Genomic DNA, 26023 nt, shown 5'->3' on the forward strand with positions numbered 1-26023 from the left:
GCTCAGACCCGACCGCATTGCGTAGGCAAGAGCACGCAACTCAAGAATATCCCTCAACGATACCAAAAGGATTATTCTGGATTCCGGTTAAAAGTCTTGGATGATTCTGAAAGAGATTCTCTAGAGATTCCAACGCGAATTCTTCTCGGAATCCGATGAGAATCCTTCTCCAATGCTGATGGGAATTGTGGTGATTTTCATGATATTGATGCTGATATTGATATTTGGCAATTTCACTACCACACAGGAATCTTTCTCAGAAATGAGAAACACGCTCATTTGTCTTCCACCCACTTCATTATGATAAGGTGAATATGGGAGATAACTCTTTTGTTTCCAAACTTCATCAATAATTCAATATGCTATATGTTGAAAACTGATATCACTGCTAACTAACTTTTCAATTCCTAGGGGGCTAATTTTTTCTAGGAAGGGCTAAGCCCCCCTTAGTCCCTCTCCCCATTGACGTAAAAATGAGTCCAGAGTATTCTGAATCATTCTCATACAATAATTATTGGAAGTATCATTTGATAACTTTTCAGGTGTGAAAATCAGGTGAGTTGTCATCGGAGATGACTTTTTGAATTTTGGAATCAATTGATAATAAACACAAAATTATCATTTTAATGTAAAACTATCTAATACTTATTTAATGTCAACAATGAAGTTCAATCGGATATTTAGCATTGTGTTTTGGTATTATGTAGGATAAAGTGTAAAGTGTCAAAGTATGTAGGATAAATAAGTTCAAAAGTAACATTTGCCAATGCTTCGAATCGAGATACAGTTATCGAACGATTCTTAATCTCTAGCGAGTTTTTATCAATTAATAATTTGGATATGTGAACGCTTGAAAGTGATGTTCATCCTAGATTTATCTTCCTTCTTATCTTCCTTTTCAAATGTTTTCGTAATGCTCACTCAGAAGCACAGGAAAAACAACGAAAGCAGATTCGCCCTGGGCTTGAAAAACGCTAGCTTTGGTCCCATCGCACAGAAAAGTCGAAAACCTGTATATTACATACAGCTACGTAGTTCAACGTCACCTTTGCGTACAACCCGATTGGGCTGCACCTTTGAGTTTTTTTTCCTCGTTGGGTGTTTTTCTATTGTGTTTCTATTAGGTCTATTGCGATTCATGTCCCATTTGATATAGCTTTGTCAAGTTGTCGCATTATTGATATGTAGAGCAATCGCATCGCCTTGTATTACAGCGTTGTCCCAATTTGGTATTATGATTCTGAGGAACTTTTCTACCATATTGAGATTTGATCTCCAAACTCCCACAAACCAAAAGATTTTTCTATCAGCTCCCTGTTGAAGAACTGTAATCCCTTTTTATTAAAAATTGCCGGGCAATGGCATAAAAGATGTTCCGAGTCCATGTACATGTACGCCATAGAAACGAAATACATACTAAATCTGTTCTATATTTAACGAAGGGTATGTACCATAAAACAGTCCAAAAAATCTTTATTTATGCGTGTAGATCTTAAGGCTTTAATCCATTTCCTCAAATGACATTTAGTCGAATGAGCATTTGGTCGAAGGGACATATAGTCGAAATCAGATTTTAGAATGGAAAATCTTCGTATATTTGGTCGAAAGGACATTTGGTCGAAAACGAATTTTCGAATTATTAATCTTGGTACATTTAGTTAAATGTCGCTCCGTCGAATTGATATTTGAAAGAAAAGAACTTTAGTCAATAGCATTTGGAACATATATGATTTATTGCGGCGTTTCTAAAGTCACATAATTATGGCTCCAAAATTATCCAAAGAATGATGGGCTCATAAGAAGAATGAATATTGGATATTGATTAATGAATTTATCGAGCCCCTCTAACCGACGAATTTATGCCACCTGGTCACAATAGATTTAGTCGAATGATGTTTCTTCATTAGACATCATGTCGAATAGACATTACTGCCGTTATACGCATAACTGTCCCAAGTACATAGGAAATCCCAGCGAACATGGGACAAATATGCGTATGGTGGCAGGTTAGGTCATATGACTATTTGGTCGAAATTGAATTTTCGTCCAATAATTAACGAATTTTGGTTGAAAGACAATTTTATACTGAACCATCAGTATATAATATTTAGCTATTTCTGTAGGTTTTCAATTTTTCTATAATCCATGTGGGTCTCTAGAGGTTTCTATTAACTCCGGTTGAAAAATTCTCTCTGGTTTCCACATTCGTTTCTTCCGCTACTGATTGAACGTTTGTCCATGTATCTTGTGGATTATTTATTCAAGTTTAACCAAAATCTATTGACGAACTATACATTTAACTAATTACCTATTATCGACTAAAAACTTTCAACATGCGACTAAATTTCCATTCGACTAAAAATGGTTTCAAATAAATGTCCATGCGGCCTTTGATTCGGCCTAATGTCCATTCGACTAAATGTCCATTCGACAAATGTCTCTTCGACCAAATGTTCTTTTGACTAAATGTCATTCGACGAACTGTTCAAAGCCGTAGCATACTATGACCAATAAACCACTGTGCATCATTTTTCCGTGACATCCTAAGTATACCTATGCATTTTATTTTTACACGTCTCAAAAATACCCGATTTTTTTCTTTCTCGTTGTTTCTCGAAATACACGATTCTTTTTGCACGCACGCATCAATCGTGTCAATTCGGAATTCAGAATTCAGAATTCAGTGCACACTATTTTTCCGCCACTTCAAATTAACAAGAATCCGATTATATATGAAATCAACTGTGGTATGCGTTTTAGAAAAATTATTTGTGCACAACATTTGGTTTGAAAATCAATGATACTCCGAAAAACCAAGATCATCAGTTTATCGTCTTCGCCACAATTTGCTTGCAAAAAAACTCTCCTCAGTGTCGCCGTTTGGTGACCACTGTCATTAGGTCTTTGGTTAGTTTGGTACCTTTCTTGGTTTGATCTTGGAGTTCAGCTGCACACCGCACCGTCGCGCCGCCGGAGTGGTGGCTGCCGAATGCTATATAGCAGACCGCCGCCCACGCCTGTAAACTCATTTCATCTTACGACCCCGAGACGCCAAGTTCTACTATCTCTATCGCTTGGAACGGCGGACAAAGCTCCGGCACCTCCGACATCGACGCGTGTGAATTACTGTTCTGATGATTGGGCTAGTCCGCTGACTAGAACGGTAGCGTTAATAATCCACATATCCATCGCGAACCAAGTTGGAAAAATAAGATCGGCTAAACGATGGGATCCGTATCTCATCAGAAGGTGAGCAAAGTTGATCTCTGCGAGTGATTTGAATTCGGTTTGAATGGTTTCCATAGTGGTTAGCGTTTTGATGATCCACCCGCAACAAGTTGGTTGGTGGCCCTAATTGGGCTACTCGGCGATTGTGTGAGGGTGAAATATGCGCTTAAGTGCTTCGTTGCGGCTAATCAAGATCATGGGAACCGCCTCGGTGGAAAATCTAAAACAGTTAAAGGAAGATGCAATTTGAAGAAAAATTTGATGAAGATGATGGGCGCCACAAAGAAGAATTGCGAAAGCACGTGGCACGTGTCGAGATGGATTTCAGTGTGAATAGTTAGTTAGACACGCATAAACATGAACACAGAACGTAAATCGACCGGGGTGAGGAAGATCGTGCTGAAACGATGTGGAAGAAGACTAAACGCCCCCAGACTTTTCAGAGTGTTGTGATAATGAAGAAATGAGCTTTGCCGTACTGAATTGTGTGAATTGCTAAACAACTCCCTCGAAAGCTTTAATGAATCACGTCTTCAGCCGTTCTCCCACAGCGACGATCCGCCAGAAGTGGATTAGTTTTCCACCTCGCTAACTAGCGTGCGGCGAACGGCGGCAGGCAGATGCGCGATTTTGTGAGTGGGTGGCTTTTATGATATGGCGCGAAAATTTATCGGTTGGGCGCCTGTAGCAACAGCGAACCTTCCCAGTCACCCTCGCATGATTGTGGGCCCGCTCGAAAGACCTTCGTTGAGAGGAAGAGCAGAACTCGGGCAGAAAACATTTTTCAACATATTTGTTTTAGTAATAGCCCATCCGTGAGTAAGTCGGGTAACGAGAGAGGTAATTTGTGTGCTAATTGATGGAGCTTGTGCGGTGGAGCTACGACGGTGAGATCAATCCAATGTGGATGTTGATAAGAAACTGAAAAAAAAAATGAATCTGGCTGACGTTTGGTGATGGTGCTGTACACAGTACATATAAAGATGTCGAAATGCGAATTTATAAGCGTTGATACTTGGGTTGGGGTTTCGGAATTGGCTGTTGAAATCGGCCCTGGTGAGCTTGGCGGATTATGTGGAGCGGAAAAATGTTTAAATGCAGTGACATCGTTTAGTGCTGGAAGGGTAGCTTCGAAAGCGGCTGAAGGACGACAATTTTGGATTTCTGAGATGTGCTGTCGTTTGCAATATTTTAAACGGTTTCGTTTGAAAAAATGAAGCATAATATGATGCTGCTTCCGAAAGTGTTATTTGAGCTGGAATTTTTATTTGAATTTGGTAATTACGACATGAATGATTTATCGTTTCTTGGAAGACTTTTGAAGCAATCTTCACAATGGAAAAACCAACGTAAATTGTATTATTTGGCCACATTCCAATCGAATTCAGTTCAGTAAATGATTAGTATCTATCTTTATTTCTATGATACATATTCCATATTTTAATTATTGCAAAAGAATATTGCTACGCTTTTTGTCTAAAATAGGAAATAATTTTATTGGATTGCTGAGTCCCAATATTAGAAATTCTAGGAAGTTCAATGATTCTTTACCTGGGAGGCAACTTCAGAATCATTTTCAATTATCTGAAGCGCATTCTTCGTAAACCGTGGTAATGCAGCAACTAGTTCATATTGACATAGCATACACCACGAATGGTTTATTAAATTTGCAAATCAAAGATTGACATTTAACAGTAAATTTAGACACGTGTTATATTCATTCCACCATTATGAATTACACACACTTGGTTTTTAAAGTTTACCTTTTGATTTACCTATTCTTCACTGGACCAATTGATTGGAATCCCATCCGTATTGACAATATGTCTACTTAAAGGTTTCCAAATGAAAGCTCTCGGCTAATTATTAGCTGAATTTTGGAAGCATTCTGGGAAATCTTGCATTTCTGAAAATAAGTGTAAAAAGTATCCAAGCTTCTTTTAAATCTACTATAATTAACACGAGCGCTTCGTAGAGGCTCGTATTAGCTGCAAATAATGATTTTTGATACTCTGATGAAAAATAAGGTAAGTCAGAAGTTAAAATATTATATGCTGTCTTGGGAAACACCAGCTGTAACAAGTATTCTATCCAATTTCGAACTCTGATAGTTTACCTGCAGTGAGCGAACTGATAAATAATTTTGGATGCTTCTCAAGGGCCTCGGAACTGACCCCAGGGTGGCCAATGTCTCCAGAATCATATCCGGATATCATAATACTTCTTATCCTTTGATTTGAGTTTGATACCCATATTGTCATAGTTTGTGATAGAGATGGGCGTTAAGATCCGGAACCGTTGAAATGATCCGGATCTTTGATCTGAACGAATGATTCGTAGCTCACATTTTAAAAGATCCGGTTCACCAGATCAGCGAATTATCGGACCATTTGTAAGGAAATGATAAAATTAAAAGTTTTTTATAGTATTCCATAAATGTAGATATGCTTGTAAGCGAGAGAAGGATGATATTATTGTATGTACGGGTCAATAGTGTGAGCTTTAATGAAAACCATTTCACTAATTTGCTTTCTCCTTACATTTTGTTTGCAAGATCTGATCCGTATGCAAGATCTGGATCATTAGACTGAATGATCCAGTTCTGATCCGTTCATCAAAGTGATCCGTTTTGCCCATCTTTAGTTTGTGACATTTCGAAAATAGCCGATTTTGATGCTTCCCGAGGCTTCCTCCATGGCCTGACTCCAGTATGACTAATGTCGCCAGAATTATATTCGGATGTCATAATTCCATTTGTTTTGCAAAATGCTGAAGTTTGATACCTATATTGCTAATATGAAGCGAAAATATTGAACTGAAATAAACGTCATTTTCTTGGACTTATAACGCCAAAAAAGGAAGTTGTGGTCAAATTTACTGCATCTGACCCAGTGCACTAAGGTCCAGGATACAAATTTACACGGAAAGATGAATTTTACGCCAAAACTATATTTTTTAGAAAAAACTGTTGTTCTACAAAATTGTTCGAAATAGTAAGGCCATCATTATGGTTTTACCAAAAAATAGGGTGGCCCATCATATAAAAAAATAAGAAAATATTTTTTTTATTTCTTGGAATATTGACATGCTATGTTCTACAAAGTTGTAGCGTAGCTTATTCCAATCAATTTTGCTAAAAAAACTTTTTCTGTAGCTCTTAAGTTGGCTGATTTAGAGCAATTTTACCTAATTGGATTCGGGTGTACCTCAAAAAAACAGTATTTTTGATCTAATTTTTTTGTTTTAGATTTCTCGAAAAAGTCGTCTTCAGGTGACTTTTAGAGCTCGAAAAATGGGTAAATATGCACAATATATTTTTCCGATCAAAAGTTATAATCGTTTTTCTGTCAAAATTACATTTTTTTCATAAGTTGATATCTCCAGTTAGGGCAGACCAAAAAAATATGTTTACACGGCATTTGAAAGATAAATTAATATTCTTTATTATGTCAAAAAATTGGGGATATGTTATTTTTTTATCTCAAGTTTTACCAATTTTACTAAAATCATGTTTTTTCAAATAAATTAATATAACTCGACAACGGAAAAAGATACAGACGATATAGCAAAATACGCGTTTTGAAAAGCCTGAAAAGTCTTCAGAACATGACATTCGTGAGAAATGAAAAATAAAAAATCTACAGCTCTAACACTTTTTATAAGTTTTATCATTATCATCGTATTGCAAGATTTACGAGAAAAGATGCATTTTCGGTCTGAAGCATACTTTTAAGAAACAAAATTTGTTCTACAAAGTTGTTCTGGATACTTGGGCCCTTATTATAGAGTTACCGAAAAATAGGGTGGGCCATTTTATAAAAATGTAAAATCTTCATTTTTTTTATTTTGCGGAATATTGACGTAAAATGTTCTACAAAGTTATAGCGCAGCTTTTTCCAATCAACTTTGCTATATAAACTTTTTATGTAGCTCTTAAGCTCACTTGTTTAGAGTAATTTTACTTACCAGGATTAGGGTGTCCCTCAAAAAACAAGATCTATGATCTGCTCATTTCATTTTTTATTTTTCACGGATGTCACGGATGTTGCATTTTTTTGAGCTCTAAAAGTCACCTGAAGACGACTTTTTCGAGAAATCTGAAACAAAAAAATTAGATCAAAAATACTGTTTTTTTGAGGTACACCCTAATCCAATTAGGTAAAATTGCTCTAAATCAGCCAACTTAAGAGCTACAGAAAAAGTTTTTTTAGCTAAATTGATTGGAATAAGCTGCGCTACAATTTTGTAAAACATAACATGTCAATATTCAGAGAAATAAAAAAAATATTTTCTTTTTTTTATATGATGGGCCACCCTTTTTTTGGTAGCACCATAATGATGGCCTTACTATTTATAACAATTTTGTAGAACAACAGTTTTTTCTAAAAAATATAGTTTTGGCGTAAAATTCATCTTTCCGCGTAAATCTGTATCCTGGACCATAGTGCAGTGACCCACCGGAATAACTCCGTATAGAAGGTCCATATCACAAGTCGAAATAAGTATTCTGAATTCTGGGAACCGTACGAAAAGAACAGTAATGAAGCCAGGCCAATACGACATAAAATGGCGAAATGGCAGCAATTTGATTTTTTCCCTTCGCTCTGGCCGATACGGGTTAATGATGTAGGTACATAAGAAAATTAAAATTCATCAATTTTGGTCAAGCAGTACTACGAATAATTTGATCAGGTCTCATGCACCGAAGGCAGCTAAATAAAGTTTCCATAAAAATTAGAAAATTTCCATAAACAATTAGGAAATTGTCAAGAAAGAATTAGAAATTGCCAATGAGGAAAGCAGGTCAAGTTCCCGTTTAAAATTTAAAGCCATAGAAGAAGAATAGAATCATTGTCGGAAAATAATTCAATTGTTAATCATAATCTTTATCTCAATCAGGGATGAATGATTTAATCCTATTTAATCATTTATTGGGAACCCTAATCATTACGTTCTGTTTTCGATTTGGTTTCGCTTCTTCCAATTGATGAAGCCAGCAAATTGATAGCAAAGTGATGCACCTAATAAATTTGCAAGGTATTTTGAATTCGAAATAAAACTTAGTAAATCCGAATAAACCTGTGTAAATTTCTTTACGCCTTTTCCACCGAAAATGAAAGATTCCTTTGGTGCTCAACTTGGAAGCTACTTTTGGCTTGGAGGCATCCGCTTTTTAAACTTGGCAAAAAACGTCAAAACTCTACCAAATTTATGCGGATGGACGCAGTCCCACCTTTCGGAGAGAATACTTACCAGCTGAGACTTACCAGTAACCTCACACTGCACCCTCAGTAATAATGTCCCAAGTACCTAATGATAACTATTCTTAATTTGTCCGTGTCCAGTATAATATGATCTTGATGCTATCTTGTTGAATCGATTTTTCAAGTTCTAGTGGTCCAGATGACGAATTCAGTTTTTATCATCAGTTCCGTCGATTGAAATTGTCTATGCAGCAATTGGACCTTGACCACCCCAGTTAAAAACAAAGGTCGTTCGGCAACCAACTTCGGAAACATTAGTGAAGCGAAGCCGCGTCCTCTCTGGAGTGGCCTCAGCCATCTCCAGCTCCTAGGGAATGTGATATTGTCGGTGGAGAGAAGAACAAGCTCTACCTTAACTCTAATTTTATTATCTACTTACATACTATATATATACATGATCAGGTAACTATCGAGAGGTAAATATTCATAATTATTTACCTATCGATGAGCTGCCTGGTTTTCATTGTCCTGATCTACCTTGACGGGTAGATGCTTTGAGACAATGTAGTGGTAGATCACCACATTACTCATCCCCTATGAGAAAATAAATGATTTATCATTTAAATCATTTATTTTTTCGGATTAGCTGCTTCTTCTTCAGCAGGATGTGTCGGTGTGCAAATAATTATGCAACAATGGTGTTTTGGCAATCCTGCGCTATGAAGGTACCTCTCGAGGACCGGCAGTGATCAAAGGATTGCAATAACGCCCTCATCTCGAGAAGGATCATTACATCCTGCCAAGAATACCTACCTTTACAAACTGCTGTCAATTCGATGCGTGGACCTGGGTGCAACTTTTACCACATCTTCTATCGTATCGGTACTGCCGACTTCCGACTTCTTCGAACCTCAGTTCCGTTTCCTGTTCCGTTTATGCTCCTCTGATGTCCAACGCATCCCACCGCTGCCACCAATGAAGCGAAGCCGCGTCCTCTCTGGAGTGGCCTCAGCCATCTCCAGCTCCTAGGAATGTGATATGGTCGGTGGAGAGAAGAACAAGCTCTACCTTAACTCTAATTTTATTATCTACTTACATACTATATATATACATGATCAGGTAACTATCGAGAGGTAAATATTCATAATTATTTACCTATCGATGAGCTGCCTGGTTTTCATTGTCCTGATCTACCTTGACGGGTAGATGCTTTGAGACAATGTAGTGGTAGATCACCACATTAGGTTCAATTTTTGGTTTATATTTTGATGTTTCTATATTCTATTGTAACTAATGCTCCTAAATCAATTGCTTCACAACGGAGACGAGCCAGCCTCGGGCTGAAAGTCTCCTTAATAAAGACACAAAAAAAAAATTGCTTCACAATACTGATTGTAAACAGACATCATTTGATTTATTCGACTATGTTTAGCATATTTGGGAGGATTCATCACCGTGAGATTCTTATTTGAAATTTTCGTTGGCTTTTTTCGGTGAGTACATACGCACTAAGCTCAAAGTAGAAGGGAGCAATCGACTGTCTTGGTATGATAGTCCCCACGCTATCAGCCAAGCCGTTCCTGGGTGGACGTTAGGCAAAATAACAGCGATTTCAATCAATATTGTTCACTGATGGCCCTTGCACACTTTAACCTTCTATAAAAAAAAAAAAAAAAAAAAAAAAAAAAATTTCATACTTGTCGCTCACTTGCGATATCTTTCATTTCTGTTCTTCATTACTTTCGATTGCTCCCTTCTACTTTGAGCTTAGTGCGTATGTACTCACCGAAAAAAGCCAACGAAAATTTCAAATAATTCAAATAAAAAAATATATGTTTAGCATAGTTTGTTCGGTGATGAGTCGTGGCAAATAGGTTTCGATTTCTCAATTTCCGTGTAGAAGTGTTAAAATTTAAACAAGATAATGTATAGTTTAGTGGAGTCAATACAGTATCCTAGAATTGGGTCCTGAAGCCCTACCTCGTTCATGACTGCAAACGATAGTACATCGGTTGAAAATCCATGAACCGATCTCATTAAAATTCTGTAAATAGTTGTAGTCCGATAAAATGTTATTGGAACATTTTAAGGAATATTCTAGGCTGAGCAACTACTTTTGCTAAAAATTCATTTGAGAAAGAATGAACCATTAGCCCAAAACGTAAGAACCATATATTAACTGACAAAAGTTGGAGTGAAGTGCCCTGTGGTGTTTTGCATGCGTTTTTGGAACAATCACTTATTCCTGTACGCAAACAAGACCAAAAATGTCGAGAAAGCATCTCCTATTTTTTTTTTAATTTCAGTTTAAACAATTATCCTCTAGACTGCGGAGTCGAAAAAAATCTGACACGTTCAGGATGATTAGTTTTATCGTTCTCTGAAAGAAAATCCAATATCGATTTTTCATTTTAGGACCCAATTGATCGGACATACGCAACGTACAAAGTTTGAATTGTATAAAATCACCTTGTTTCTATTCAGTTTCATGAAAGGCATTTGAAAAACTTCAAAGCACAAAAAAGTTGCATCAAGATGTCAAAAAAAATCGAATTGTGATCGATGTTTCATTAAAATTGCAATTCAGTACGTGTTTGACATTTGGAAACAAACAAACAAATAAAGAATACTGCACTTCATGTTGCAAACACGAAACAAAATCATTTAGTTGCATATTTTTTACCATGTAACTTCAATGCGTCATTCAAAATTTAATTGTTTGTTTAAATTGAGTTGCAGATAAGTTGAATCGTTCAAAGTTTGGACAGCTCACATTTTTTCCTGTGATCAGTGTTGTCCTACACTCAATGCGAAAAATTCTGCTCTTTGATTTTACTCAATCTAAACGATTTTATAGTCTTAAGACAGTAAGTTCAACTGATAGAGGAATATTTGAATTTTATAAATGTCATGTCAAACCGTCAAAAAAGTGCACGCCAGAGTCACAGGAGCGCGCGTGCTGAAAATACACTCCATTGTATTTTTAGTACGCGCGCTCCTGTGGCTCTGGAGTGCATTTTGTTTACAAAAGCAGATAAGTCGTTTTGAAAATTTGGTATTGAATTATTTTGTATCAGTGGCGTAGCAGTAGTCTGGGGAGGGTTCTCTGATTTTTTTTTAACTTGGAGGGTTCGAAACAAAAACCTTTTTTAAATGTTTCTCTGAGGAAGTGGGGGTTCTGGTATGTCTAAACTCCCCCCTTCCCCCGTGGCAACGCCACTGTTACATATGGTTTCTTACATTTGTTCTTCTCTCAGTCCACAGATCTAGTCGAGTAACTGAAGAGTGCGAATATACCTACTTCTCCTACTAATTATAGTTTAGTGTTAGGCTTCCCTTGTAGTATATTCGGAGCTATAGCTATCATCATCATTGATTTTAGTTTTAGATTGAGCTTATTTTTAAGTACATCCGAAACCCAGTTCCAGAAAGTTCTTGATTTGTTACATTGTTTGATCCTATGGTTGTTTGTATAGGGTTGTTCACAAACATTACACAAATAGTTGTCCATATTCGCAAAATTGTGATTTGACATTTTAACCTTGTTTGGATAAACGTCATTACACACTTCAAACAAAACAGAGCTTGCTTGAGAAGAAATACAATTTTTTGCTATGTTTTCCCAAATCACTTTCCAAGGAAGGTTTGGATGGTTTTGGACAATTTCAACTTGAATTGTTTTTTTTTGGCAAGAAGGTAGTTATAAATTAGTTTGTTTATCAAAATTTGATCCATATCACTAAATAATTTCTTGGTATTAATAGTAAGGCTCTTGCATCTAGCAATCTTAGGCAAGGTTGATCGATCCAATGAAAAGGACTGACATTGTGTTTTCGGGGTCAATTAAAGCTACTCCACCTAGACTCTTGTCAAGATACAATTGATCTCGTTGGACCCTAAACATTTTATGGTGACTCCACAAAAACTGACCTATTATCATTTTGATTTCTGCTAGCTGCTTATTATTTGGAGGCATTATTTGCGAGACATACCATAATTTGGATAATACAATAACAATAATACAAAGTATTGACAGTGATCACTTTTTCCATCAAATTCATTCTTCTCATCAAGAACATGTGAATAGTAAGCTTCATGTTATGGATTAGCTGTACAAAATTATTGTCAACCATTTCTTTCCAACTTTGCGCCACAACCAAACCTAATATTTTCAACTCAGTTTTTTCGGAGACCTTCTGAGGACCTAATTTGCAATTTTTTTTTTGTGTCTTTATTAAAGAGACTTTCAGCCCGAGGTTGGCTCGTCTCCGATTTACAATTATTGAATCTGATAAACCCTGAATTTTTAAAGTTTAATTTGATACTAGCACAAAATGAATATTTATTAATTATTTTTAACACTAGATCGAATTCCTGATCATTTCTTATAACTATCGTTAAATCATCAGCAAAGGCCTTTATTTTCACAAATCCATTTTCTATTAAGATTCCTTTGGTTTCAGCGTATATCTGCCTAATTAACGGTTCTATGAACATTACAAAAAGAATCATGGATAACGGACTTCCCTGTCTAACGGACCTTCTAATTTGGATACTATTCGTCAACACCCCTTTCACTAGTATCCTTGACATTGCATTTGCATACAGCCTTTGTATCGCCATTATAACTGGACGTGGCAAACCCAACTTGTCAATCACCTCCCATAATCGATCATGGTCCACAACATCAAACGCTTTTTCTAGGTCTATGCTTAGTGACGCAAACTTCATTTATTTGGATTGTTGCGTCCTAATAACCAGTGTTCGCATGATATCAAGATTGTCAACACACGATTTTCCCGGAATCACTGCAGACTGACCTTCGTCAATGATCTCACCGATTCGTCCCGAAATTAGATTTGCTAACATTTTTGTAAAAATTTTATGGTCCGTGTTCAATAAACTAATCGGTCTAATATTTGTCAAATCCTTTGCCTTCTCATTTTTGGTATCAACGTAACGACTCCCTCAGAAAAGCTTTTCATTGGAGTAAGCGAGTTATCAAAAAAAAAAAACTTTGGACAGTTTCAATAGTTCTTGTATAGCTCAAAATGCACTAGATTGAACTCGTAGGTTATTCCGTCTGTTCCTGGAGACTTTTTCTGTTTTGCACTAGTAATTGGCGCTCTTAACTCATTTTCGTAAGAAGGGCGCACAAGAATTTCTTTTGTTATTCCACTAAATGATCTACCGATGTGATCTTACGCTTCGCACTGAGTTCCACCGATAGTACTCCTTTAAAAAAGTTTGGTAAAATTCTCTCTAACCAAACCTTTCAATTCTGCTGTTTCAGTAACCAAACCGTTCTCTCCACGAAATCGGATTCTGCTTTCTTTTCATCATTTAAGCAACATGGATTCAGCTTCTCATTTTCCAGCAGTGTTACCCGGTGAAATTGATTCGCTTAGCTTTTCATTCTGTTGACCTCTATTTCTAATATTTAAGATTTTACCACGCTAATTTCATCTATCACGTTTTCACCGTTTTTATGTTTCTCATGCAAATCATTAAACTTTTAAATCAAAAAATCTTTCTTTTTTCGATTCGAATCGTTAAATTAAAATGCTTTTCGCTTATAAAACTGTTTTATTTTTCTTTTCACATCGTACGACCACTATTCACTGAAGCTTTCCACATACAGGCCTATTTTTAAAACATTTTTTAAATGCGTTAGAAAGTCATGAAAACCTTATTGTTTTGAATAGGTGATATTGTGATATCTAGCTGGGTTTGTAAATTTTGCATCTGTACGTTGGAATTGCTGGGTATTTTTGTTTATATGGGTGAAAACATCGATAAAGCTTAAGGGGTACATTTTGGACCGTTCTCCCCTACCGCAATGGTATTCGTGAATAATTCGTCACGTTCCACTCTATATTGAGAGCCCGAGTGTCCGTACACCTTCACAAAATATAAACCATCTACCACAATCGATATTACTCGTCCTCCGGGATCCATCAACAACTCACTATACTTCAGGGTTTTTCTAACCAATATCGCTGTAGCCCACGTTGTTTATCTACTTACTGGAGCTCCGTTTGCTCTTAGCCTCATTCAGCGGCACACTCGCAAGCTTTTCAAGGGGATTAATTACTTTTTTGTGACTCTGGCAGACTTTCGATTGCCCTCCACCTTCTTGAAACCCGGGGAGGTTCTCCTCGTCAGTTTCACCAGTCGATCCTCCGGTTGAGTGTTGTCGTTTTACCCCAGATTTTGCTTCCGTTTCCATTATCGTTTCACCTTTCGCGGGACTTTTATTGCGTGAAGAAACCAACGTGACCATTTCTACCGCCACGCTCTTCTTCTCTTTTACTATCTCAATACTCCGAAGTAGCTGGGAGTCTGCTCCTGGGCAGGATCCTGGATCAACTGTTTTATTCCTTCTTCGCCATCTTTCATCGGCGAAACGGATTCTCTATCTTCACTCGACGTCCCATTCACTCGATATTCTCCAAACGAATTGTCCTTGATTTCTTCCAGTTTTTTGTAGACAGTCGGTTTTAAAGTGACCTTCCTCTTTACAAAGGAAACATTTTTGTTTTAAGCCTTCATAATAAATTCGACCTTTTCTGCTTAGGAAGTACAGAGATGATGGAACCACTTTTTTAACGTCCAGGTACACGCCGCGTACCCCTGTAAATATGTTTAGACTCAAATCTACTGGAAACCTTTCTCTCACCATTCTTTTCACATTACCGTATCTACTCAAGACTGCTGTGATTTCAGAGTCCGGGACTTCAGGAGGCAAATCAAAGATGCGCAAGTATTTCGTGTGGCATCCTGCCACGGACACTTTTACCTCAACCTTTTCACCATTGGAGTAACGAAAGGCAATGATTTTTGGAATCTGCTCTTGTGCTTCTTTCATGGCATAAAGATTTTTTAACTAGACACACAAACACTGTTCTTCCACCACTTTGTAAGTGGTGTAAGCTTGTAAAATCGAGATCGGCATCAAGATTCTCAACGATACGCGCTGTTTCCACCAACGACGGTACTGATGATCCCGGCGGGAACCGAAACGCTAGGGTATTTTTAAAAAGTCCGTCCTCAATGGTCTAACTTTTAGACGACGAGTTTTAGAACGCTGGAGCCACGTTCTCGGGCAACGAATAAAATTAGGTTAGGTACAATGCGCACGAGAAAGAGTATTGAACATTCACGCACAATGAAGTCTGTTAGTCAACTGATTAAACAGAGTTATACTGAAATTTTTTTAACGTAAGGCTAGAATTTTGAAAAACTACATGTTAGGCTGCTTATCAGCACATGTTTTTTTAATCGAAATAATTCAACTCTCGTGTTGCCAATCTAAAAGCAAATCAAATTTATAACCCGAAAAATCAAACCATTTTCGGTTAAAACGTGTTTTAACGTTTAAATTAGCATTTTGAAATTGACGTCCTATATGCCTTGCGGGGTGAAATAAAAAAAGCATCACTCAACCCCCATTTTGTTTTCGAGCTTCCGTCAGGGCCAATTCTGCCGGTGACGTTTTTCGATAGACGTTTCTAGGTCGTCAGTTTCAGGGATGTGTTCTGCTTCGCGTATCGCAGTGATGCCAGAACAATGCTTAAGAATAAGTGAAATATCGTTTACAAACAATATTAATAGAAGAGGTCCTATATGCGAGCCTTGGGGAACCCCAGATGTTACATAGACTGAAAGCGACTGTTTACCTTCAAATCGTTCTATTTGTTGGCTGTCAGTTAAATGCTATTTAAGGAGTCTACCTCAATTCCCAATTTCTCAAGCTCCAAAATCATCATAGGAATAGTATAACAAATGCTTTGCTAAAGTCTGTGTAAAGCGCCACAACCTGACTACCTTTGTCCATAGCATTCAATGAGTAATTTACATATTATTAAGGATTGGTACTTGATGATTCTGCTTTAAAGAACCCATCTTGTGCATTTGTTATTTTATGATTTACCTGGTTGAACATCCTTTTATTGCCGATCAGTTCGAAAAGTTTAGGAATACAAGAAATAATGGCGATAATTTCTAATATCAGATTTTTCCCGGATTTTAAAATGGGTATTAGAAAATACTTCTCCCATTATTTTGAAAAGCTACTGGTTTCTAAAGATAACTTGAATAACCAAAATAAAGGTGCCGTAAATTCGCGTGCCAACTTTTTCAAAAATATAGGTGGAATCGTGGAACTCCATCTGGTCCATCCAAATTCTGTAGAGCTGCCGCTTAAACACCGCATAAATCAAGCTCTACCTGGTAAAAGGGCGAATGTCGCAAGAGAAGATTCTCTTCGTCGACTTCCCCTCTTTTAAATAAAAGCAAGCAGTGGATTTCTTCGCGGTTAATCACCTCAGAATGCAAGTTTTCATTGTTTTCTTTCATTCTGAGGGGAAAAACCGCAACGAAATCATCTGCTTGTCATTTTAATTTAAAAGAGGGGAAGTCGGCGAAGAGAATTCTCTCTTGCGACATTCGCCCTTATTCCAGATAGAGCTTGAAATAGTCAGGAAAATGTGAAAACATATTCAAAGTAACGATCATTTTCGGAAAATTCGGTATATGTCTCTTGAAAAAAGGTTGCAAGAAGAGTACAAATTTAATTAGCATTAGCTCCTGATTTTTCATCTGAAGTCGTCTACGATAGAAAAGTTCTGGATTTTAACATGGTTTTGGCATAGTTAAAAAAGTGTTTTGGACATGATTTGATTTCATTTTTAGTTTTAATATTATACTAAGCAGAGCAGATGCTAAGTAAGAGCAGAAAACATGGCCAAACTAAGTTGATCGCAAATATTCAAATAGTTTTCAAAATTTTCTTGACTCATGTATTGTTCATAAATTTTGTGAGCCTTCTGCTTTTCAAATGTTTTATTTGTTGTTCAACAAACATACTGGTTTTTTTAGCTATAATTGCGACTATTTCTCATGAGTGCTGCGTCATAAATTGCATAAAGGTCTGCTACACACATGCTCAAATTAATTAAATTTGGTAGAATCAATGAGCTCCGAATTAAGTTTTAAGGAGATTGCAATGAGAGCACCTCCGCCAAACATTCTTTACGCTAAAACGAGATCTCGGTCATCTTTAAAAACATTATAATCTCTACCAAAAACTTATCGCCATTTTTGTTCTAGATTTTTGATGTTCTAGACTCGAATCCCGTTGCAGTCATAAAATTTTTGTAATTGCTTACCGAAAATTTTCGCGAGATGTGAGTGAGGCTTGAAAATGAAAATGAAATTCATCAAGTTGGCACGATTTTCGCTTATCTTCTAGATTCGCTCTAGAGGAAAGAGGGCGGGTGGGAGGAAGATGTATTTCACTACAAACTTCGAAAAAAGATTCTTCTTCGACCCGAAAAACGCTTGATTTCGTCTCATCGAAACGAAAAGTACGAACCCTGCGTAGTATATTTAGCTAAGCTTAGCTTGATTTACTGTACCCTTTGTGGATGCTTTTTTTTTGATTAACCATTATACAACAAGTATACACAGTTCACCAATTGGGTAATTTTCTTGGGATAAGGTGAGGTGATTACAGAAGTAATGGACGTAACCATGTCCTTTCTGGACAACAGCGGGAAGTACAGCAAGGACCTTAAGAAGTCCGTGCTGACCCTTTGCAACATGGTTGTAGAGGCAAAGCAGGAGCGAAAGTTCTTGCTGCAGGCAAGTAAGGATGCGGAACGAAAGATCCGTCAACTTACCGAGGAGAAAAAGTTGGCAGTAAGCCAAGTGGTGGAGGAGATTCGATTCGAGTCCTTACGGAAGGAAAGCAGCTGGCAGAAAGGCAGACTACAGAACTCTACAGACGCAAGGCTGTTACTGGAGCAACTCCAAAGCCTAGTAAGGTCAGTATGACAGCCGACCTGAAGTGAGCTAGCGCCAAGCCGGTATTGCACGAGAGGATGGCTACTAAGATCCGTCGGGAGAAGGTTGAGCAGGTTGCCGACCCTATGGAACAACGGAAACCAGTTCTTCCTTTTACAAGGACTACCGAAGTTCGCAGGGGGAAGGCCTGCCCTGGAGGTTAGTTGTGAATCCCAAAAAGGCGAAGAAGGAGCAAAAAGCGGTGGAGGAGGCGCCATTGGCAAAGCATGGGAATGCCGTAGAGGAAAGGGCACACCTTCCAATGGTCATGGCAGCAAGGACAGAGGCGAAGCAATTATCGTCGAGGCTGATGGTGAGCACTATGATGCCGTTCTAAAGGCTTCGCGGGGCGATAAGAAGCTCACTGGCCTAGGGGATGATGTCAACTGCATCCGCAGAACGCGGAACGGCGAGAATCCTCGTCCTGAAGCGGGATGCTGCGCGGAAGAGTTCCGCGTTGGCAGAAGAGGTGCTGGGTGATGTGCTTCAGGTGAGAGCCCTATGCCCAGTAGAGGTAATCCAATGCTGAGGCCTGGACGAAATTACCAAAGCCTGTGAGCTGGTAGCTGCACTGAGAGATCAGTGTGGTGTTGAAATCCAGGATACCGCGATTTGGATGTGGAATGGTTATGCTGGAACGCAGGTTTCCTCATTCCAGGTACCTTTGGCTGACGCCAAGAAGGTACTGGAAGGCCAAGCTGAAGGCGGGTTGGTCGGTATGCTCGATGACACACCGAGGTGTTTGATGTGTGGTCCTGAACTTGCGGAAATAGTGTCATCTCCTGATGACGAGGGTTTTGTTATAACAAAGGTGGGCTGTGGATTGGGCCTCTCGGTTCACTAACGCTAGAGGTCATATCCTGGTAGAGTTTCTAGCGGTACTGAACGTAGTCCTGCTGAATGAGGGCCAAGAGTCAACGTTCAGAGAACCACATGGTGAGTCATGCATTGATGTGCCCTCCTGCAGCACGGGATGGACGGTGGAACCTGAATGGAGGGTTCACGAAGGGTATACTGCTAGTGACCATCAGGAAATATGTTTTATGGTCAGCTATACTCCCAACATAACCACAAGGCGGGTCAGTAAAGCTGATCTAGCATGGCGTACCTCGCAGTTCGACACAGAACTGCTGGAAGAATCACTACGGTGGGAAAATCGGACTCTAGGCCTTAGTGGTGATGAGTTATCCGATATCCTAACACGAGCATGTGACGTGACAATGCCCAGGAAGACGCCGGGTGTTCCAAACAGCGAGCAGAGCTCTGAACTACGAAATAAAATGTAGTAACAGAGCCTGCTTTGAAGAGCTGTGTAGGATGGCCAATAATACTCCATGGGGGGATGCATACATGATAGGACCAACAGCACACCTCCTGAGATGTTAGCCAGGATCGTTGAAGGCTTGTCCCCGAAGCATGACTCATCGGACTGGCCCGCCACACCGTACGAGTTAGTGAACGTGGTACCGCTTGTGACTAACGATGAGCTTATCGCGGTTGCAAGAAAGCTAAATAAGGCACCAAGGCCGGATTGTATTCCTATCCTGGTCTTTAAGTTGAAGTTGCCTCCAAAGTTGCCTGGACGAAGGAAACTTCCCAGATCGTTGGAAACGGCAGAAGTTGGTGCTATTGCCCAAGCCTGGGAATCCCTGGAAGAGCCTTCGGCATACAGACCAATTTGCCTACTCGACATAACTGGTAAGTTTCTAGAGAAGGTGATCCTGAATAGATTGACGGACTATACGGAGTGTGCTGGTGACTTATCAGACAACCAGTATGGGTTCCGTAAAGGCCGTTCTACCATTGAAGCAATTCGGTCGGTAACGGAAACGGCTAATATGGCGCGTGGTTTGAATAGGAGTGGTATTAGGTGCTGTGCATTGATTACACTAAATGTAAAAAATGCATTTAATAATGCTAGCTGGGCAGCTATAGCTGATTCCCTGCATCGCTGAAGAGTCCTGGATTATCTGTGCAGGATTCTGAAAAGCTATTTTTCGAACAGGATATTGTTAGTCGACACCGGCGCTGGTCAGCAGTCGATTGAAGTGCAGCAGGTGTTCCACAGGGATCGATCCTCGGACCGGTTCTGTGGAACATCTTGTATGACGGAGTATTACGCTTAAATCGGCTGGTGTGAAAATAGAAGGCTTTGCGGATGATGTAATGCTAGAGGTCACAGGCGACACTCTCGACGAAGTTGAATTGAAAGCTTCGTACGCGATTAGCAGAGTCGAAGAATGGCTCAACTCAAGAAGGTTGGCGTTAGCACATCACAAGACTGAGGTTGTTGTGGTGCATAACCACCATGGGTTGCAGCAAGCGAGGATAAACGTAGGGACCTGCACAGTTAACTTTGTTAGGTAATTAAAGCATCTGGGCGTGATGATCGACGATAAGATCAATTTTACGAGCCACGTCGATTATGTATGCCAAAGGGCTTCATTGGCAATAAAATCTTTATCGCGAATGATGTCCAAAGTCCAACGGATCAGCGGTGCAAAGTCAGATGCGTAGGCTTATAGCGGGTGTAGCATTGTCTATTATCCGATACGGCGTACCAGCATGGTCTAAAGCACTAGAGGCCGGGTGCAATGTTAAGAAATTAATCAAGGTACACCGGCTGATGTGTCTGCGGGTTGCAAGCACATACCGCAACATTTCTTATGAGGGGGTGTGCGTCATCGCTGGGATGATGCCGAGTAGATATACTTCTGGAGGAGGATGTGGAGTGCTTCAACGACAGGGACTCGGTGTAAGTGCGACGTGTCAAGAGCGCAGCTTCGTTGTTCAAATGGCGAAGAGCATGGGACACTACTGCAGTCAAAGGTCGTTGGACCCACAGACTGATTCCGAAGGTATCGAATTGGATTAGTAGGAAGCATGGTAAGGTCACAGGTGTTGTCTGAACATGGCTGCTTTAAAAAGTTCCTGCATAGGTTCGGGTTCGCGGATTCTGCGGAGTGCCCGGGATGTGTAGGTGAGGTAGAATCGGCAGAGCATGTGCCCACGATTCGATGTTGAACCCGATTCCATACTGCTTGTCAGCGGCATGGATACAACCCCGGACAACCTCGTTGAGAGGATGTGTCGGGAAGAGGTTATATGGAATGCGCTGAGCACAGCGTCTCAACAGATTATGTCGAAATCACAGCGCTGGTGGCGCTTTAAACAAAACCAGCAGCTGCAGTAGAGACTACTGTGATGCAATGAACACAACAAAAACATCGCAGGTGGGCTGCGGGGACCTCCGTATGTAGATATAGAGGTAATTGCGGTTTACGCGTGGCGTTCGTTGTGGGGGTGCTCGTCTCCTACGCAAGTTTATGATACAGACCGATAGGTTACTGCGATCAACGGGTGGTGAGGCTACCACCCTTGAAGTCGATGTTGCGTTATAACGTCGAGTGCGTTAGCATAGGCGTGAGCGTTCTCAATAGTCCTCCCCTGATGTATTGCTTAATTGCGGGCCGGGGGATACGGACTGGCAAAAGGGTTTTGGTTTTAGTGGGTCGGGTGATTCCATCTCCACACTACCTGAGTTAACATCCTCAGGTGTCTGTTTGCAGATTTCCGTTTACCCTTGCCAAAAAAAAAAAATGAGAACTATTCTCACTGCACATGCTTTGGAATTTCGACAAATAACGATGCCGGCCACATCCCCACTGTCAATTTGGGATTAGATGAGGTGAATTATTTCGACACTCATTGCCACAAGATACCGAAGAATCCTCTGAATTTCCGCGAGCGCCACGGAAAATTATTAATTGGTTAGTTGGAAAGTTGCTTTGATAAGCTACTTAAAATATTTCATTTGTACGAATTTATTTTAAAAACAGAAAGACGAAAACCGCTTTCAATCCAAATCAACGTGTCACTTAACGTGCTTCGGTTGATAAGCAATCGAACCGATCGAACCGAAACGCACTACAGCAGCACAATCCATCAAGCACTGAAATTATTATCTTCGTTATCCCCCGATGAAAAAAATCCACTCAATGCAAACCCCGTAGCTTTCGCATACTTGGACATTTTTAGGAAGAGTACTTCGGATAAAATGGTGGATGTTTTTATCCCTTAAGTACATGATCTTCCGTCCGTAATTAAAAAAAACCACGACCACTGCATTATGGAATATATCATCATTTGGCTACATCGTGACATTCAAAATAATAATGACTTGCGCCGCAAATGCTATAATATGATACCTACTTGTGCTATTTGTAGTTTATTTATGTCTCAAACGATTGCCATAGTACTGGGTTATAAATACAATTCAAGTATTCAAATAATCTCCATGTTTTCCATAGTAGTGGTAACAACTCACTGAAATTATTCTGCTTGTAATCTTCTCTGCCTTCTCTACATTCACAGATATCAACGCGTTTGATCATCTTCTTGATGTTGGCGGCAGGTACCGGTCTCGAACCGGGCAGAGTGGCTGCAATAACCATTACAACGACGGACGCCATGCTGGAATCGACACAGACCACGATCACGGCAGACCTGATGCCCAGTTTGGACAACGAATCGACGGTTAGTGAAAAATCCGATTTGAGTGAAGCGGAAACAAAGGATCCTCAAAAGCTGGAAATTATCAAACAGATTCGGAGGATCAACAACGATGGATCCTACACGGTGGGGTACGAAGCGGAGGACGGTACGTTTAAAATTGAAAGTCGCGACGTTCTGGGGAACGTCAAAGGAACTTATGGGTACATTGATGAGAATGGAGAAATTCAAAGAGTGTCATACAACGCACATAACAACACCGGGGTCATCAAATCAGTGGATCCTCCGCCAGTAACAGAAGATGTGGTTCACATACCACCTAGATTCAACCGAAGTCATATTGGAGCTCCCACAACGAGAAGGCCTGCATCGTATCATTCAAGTACCCCTGCTCCTCAACGGACAAGTGTAATCCAAACTATTCCACGGAAGCGGCCACACATGACTACAACAACGGAGAAACCTTCGTCGCGAATGGCAGATACTACAACCTCCTATGAACCAACAACAGCTTCCAGTCACAGCACATCGATTCAAACCCCAAAGCCATTGCTGATAATTCGACCAACTCCATTGCCACTTACTGCAAAAACTATTGAACAATTGGCGAGGCCGGAGAAATTGGAAAGTGAGCACATATCTAAGATCTATCCAAAGGTTCTACAGTTTAGGCCGAAAGAACCAGAGAAAAAAGCTGTCAGAGGTAATTTTTTGCGGCGACAACTTCCCCAAGAATCTGAAGAACAGTTTGAAGCCCAGCCGCAAATCGTCTATGGCCAATCTGCTGGCGAAGAGATTGCCAATCTTTTCTCAGCCACCCCACCTGGGCTGAGACCAATTTATACAACCACTCCGTCACCTAGAATTCCGGCTGCAGTGCTGGCAGCTCGACAAAGAGCGGCTCAAATTCAAAATTTAATTACCAGTGAAAGACCAACAACCACCACTGAACGAGTGTACGCCAAACCACCGCGTAAACAGGAGCCAGCTCCCGTGATGTACGAGCCTGCAACAGAGTCTACGTCCGAAAACAGTTATGTCACAGACATGCCAGTGTCGGTGGTACAGATTCCAGCGAACTCAAATCGTGAAGTTACGGAAGCTGCTGAAGACGAAAGAAGGGTCTACAGGCAAAGACCAATCGAGTTTAGACCCCGTGAGGGATATAGATTTCTTCCGGCTCAAGATCGTCCTGAAAGGTATCGAGTTCCACTCGGAATCCCACCACAAGGTCGACCATTCCCTGCCCCAGAACAGCAACAATATTTACGGGAACCAACACAACACCCAGGTCGAGGGCAGGCAATTACACCCGAGAATTATCCAGCCGAGGATGAGATAAACAGCGTGGCTTACAGGCAACAACGGCGACCTCAAGGTCCTCCTCCTGCTCCGTACACCCAAACCCAGCAGGAAGCACCCGTCAGCAGTATACCAAATGGGCACAGCTACCCTCAGCAGTCCTACCCCGTTCCGTTCTCCTACAACCCATACCGTAATCCATACCAATCACCCGTCAGCCCTTACTACGACTTTCCCGACCGACCCCTGACGACTCGTGACTTCGAACGAATTCTTCAAATCCTTATCTTCCGACACCAACAGATTCAGCAACAGCAAGCACTACGCTTCGGTGGCTACTCTAACCCCTACTTTGGAGGTCCATCCTACGCACCACCCTTCATTCCCGGTCAGTACGCTGGCGCCGGCGGTTTCCCAGCACAAATCCCTCGTCCACCCTTCTACAACGCTCCGCCAACCGGCGCCGGATATTACGATCCCCGCTATCAGAACCCTCTATACAGTCCCTCAAACAGCAACCGCCAGTACTCCAGCACACGCGATCAACCCTCCAACGATTTCCAACAATCCCAGCAGGAGCCGCAACCAGCCTACGGCCAACGGAGGCGAACGTACGTCCCCCGGTTCCCGGAACCCGAATACCAGGGATCGTCCGGAGCGGCCGGTGGTGCCTTCCAGCCCGAGCTGCTGCCCCCGGACGTACGGGAGGAGCTACTCTACCGGATGCTTATGCTGGCGATTCAGCCGGACTCGGGAGCAGCAGCAGCGCCGCCGCCAACGGCCCTGCACGCCAATCTGATCCCGGCCGGATCGGTCCCGCGACCACAGACGACATCGTCCGCACCCAGCTACAGCAAGAAACCGGTGCGCAGTGTACAAATCCTGGGCGAGGAGTAGGCCATTATTGGTGAAACCGACTGTATGTATTACTTGAAAGTATTTCGAATCTTGTTTTTGTTTTTTCGTTTTCGTTCTGTAATATTTCTTGTCGATACTGTAGATAAGACTAAGGGGGCTGATCGACTCCTGCAATTTCTTGTTTAGAATAGTGAGATTCATAGGTATTAGGAACAATAAAACCCAAAGATTTTGTAATGAAGAAGTGACGGTTGAATATACGAGAGATAAGTTTGAGCTTGCTACATAATGTAGTGATATCAAAAATATAAACGAAATATGATGAATTGATTGATAATTTGATATTGTTGTCTGCGTTGGTAGATGACGTGGCTATCATGCGACATCGAGGAAATTGCGTTCCTCGTTCTTAAGAGACCGAACGAAACTGACGTGAATGGCTTGTTATGTAGCGTAACATGATCAAGCCGGCTTGACCAGCCTTGACTCAACCTCTCGATTAGTTCAAAATCCCATTCCTGTTAACATCGAAACGAACACTTTTATTTTTGATGAACAACAACACACAAGAACAACCAACGTTTTAACTTGAGATTAAACCGTAAAAACAGCAATGAAAATTTGTGAAAATTTCTTCCCTCCAGTTGCTTTGGCCTACGATGACACCGGCTCACAGTGACGGGCCCCCATACAAATGCTGAAAATTTTTACCAAACAGAAATTTTGGAACGCTAAATTCATTTTGAAGTTAGAATTGTTATCCTCGATTACTTCTGGACGCACAAACCTTAAGGTCTGAAGTATTAACAGCGTTCTCATTCTAACATTGAAACAGTCAATTTCCAAATTTGGAGCAGCTAGAAGCGAACCACCACACTAATCACCGGAAAGTAGACAAAAATAGGTTTTAATACATGATACCAGATCGTCCCGAGTCTTTCCCGAAAAAAGTTTAGTACAATTTTCTTTTGTCATACAATTTTTTTTGTTTGATGCCTTACAGCATTAACTTCAACAAGCCAACAAGAATTTACGAGCTACAATCATCAAATATTGGGATCAGTTCATTTAAT

The 26023-nt window shown here is 40.3% G+C and overlaps 1 protein-coding gene across 2 annotated transcripts; it reads left to right on the top strand.

Moving 5' to 3' along the window:
- Window positions 1–3056: 3056 nt before the first annotated feature.
- On the top strand, window positions 3057–25194 carry LOC134210856 (uncharacterized). 2 transcript variants are annotated; one of them, XM_062687231.1, is made up of 3 exons: window positions 3057–3249; window positions 22653–22814; window positions 22884–25194. In XM_062687231.1, the coding sequence occupies exons 1-3, from the start codon at window positions 3226–3228 to the stop codon at window positions 24987–24989; spliced, it is 2292 nt and encodes a 763-aa protein (XP_062543215.1). In that variant the 5' UTR covers window positions 3057–3225; the 3' UTR covers window positions 24990–25194. The 2 variants fall into 2 exon arrangements, with proteins under 2 accessions (XP_062543215.1, XP_062543204.1); XM_062687220.1 differs by having other exon boundaries at window positions 22653–25194.
- The last annotated feature ends 829 nt before the right edge of the window (window positions 25195–26023 follow it).

Source organism: Armigeres subalbatus, chromosome 1 (genome assembly GCF_024139115.2).
Source record: "Armigeres subalbatus isolate Guangzhou_Male chromosome 1, GZ_Asu_2, whole genome shotgun sequence".
Classification (NCBI taxonomy): Eukaryota; Metazoa; Arthropoda; class Insecta; order Diptera; family Culicidae; genus Armigeres; species Armigeres subalbatus.

Bases quoted from the DNA above. Each gene is read 5' to 3' on its own strand.
- LOC134210856 (XM_062687220.1), top strand. From the start codon at position 3,226: ATGGGATCCGTATCTCATCAGAAG. The intron at 3,250-22,652 runs GTGAGCAAAGTT...CTACATTCACAG, and splicing joins GATCCGTATCTCATCAGAAG to ATATCAACGCGTTTGATCAT.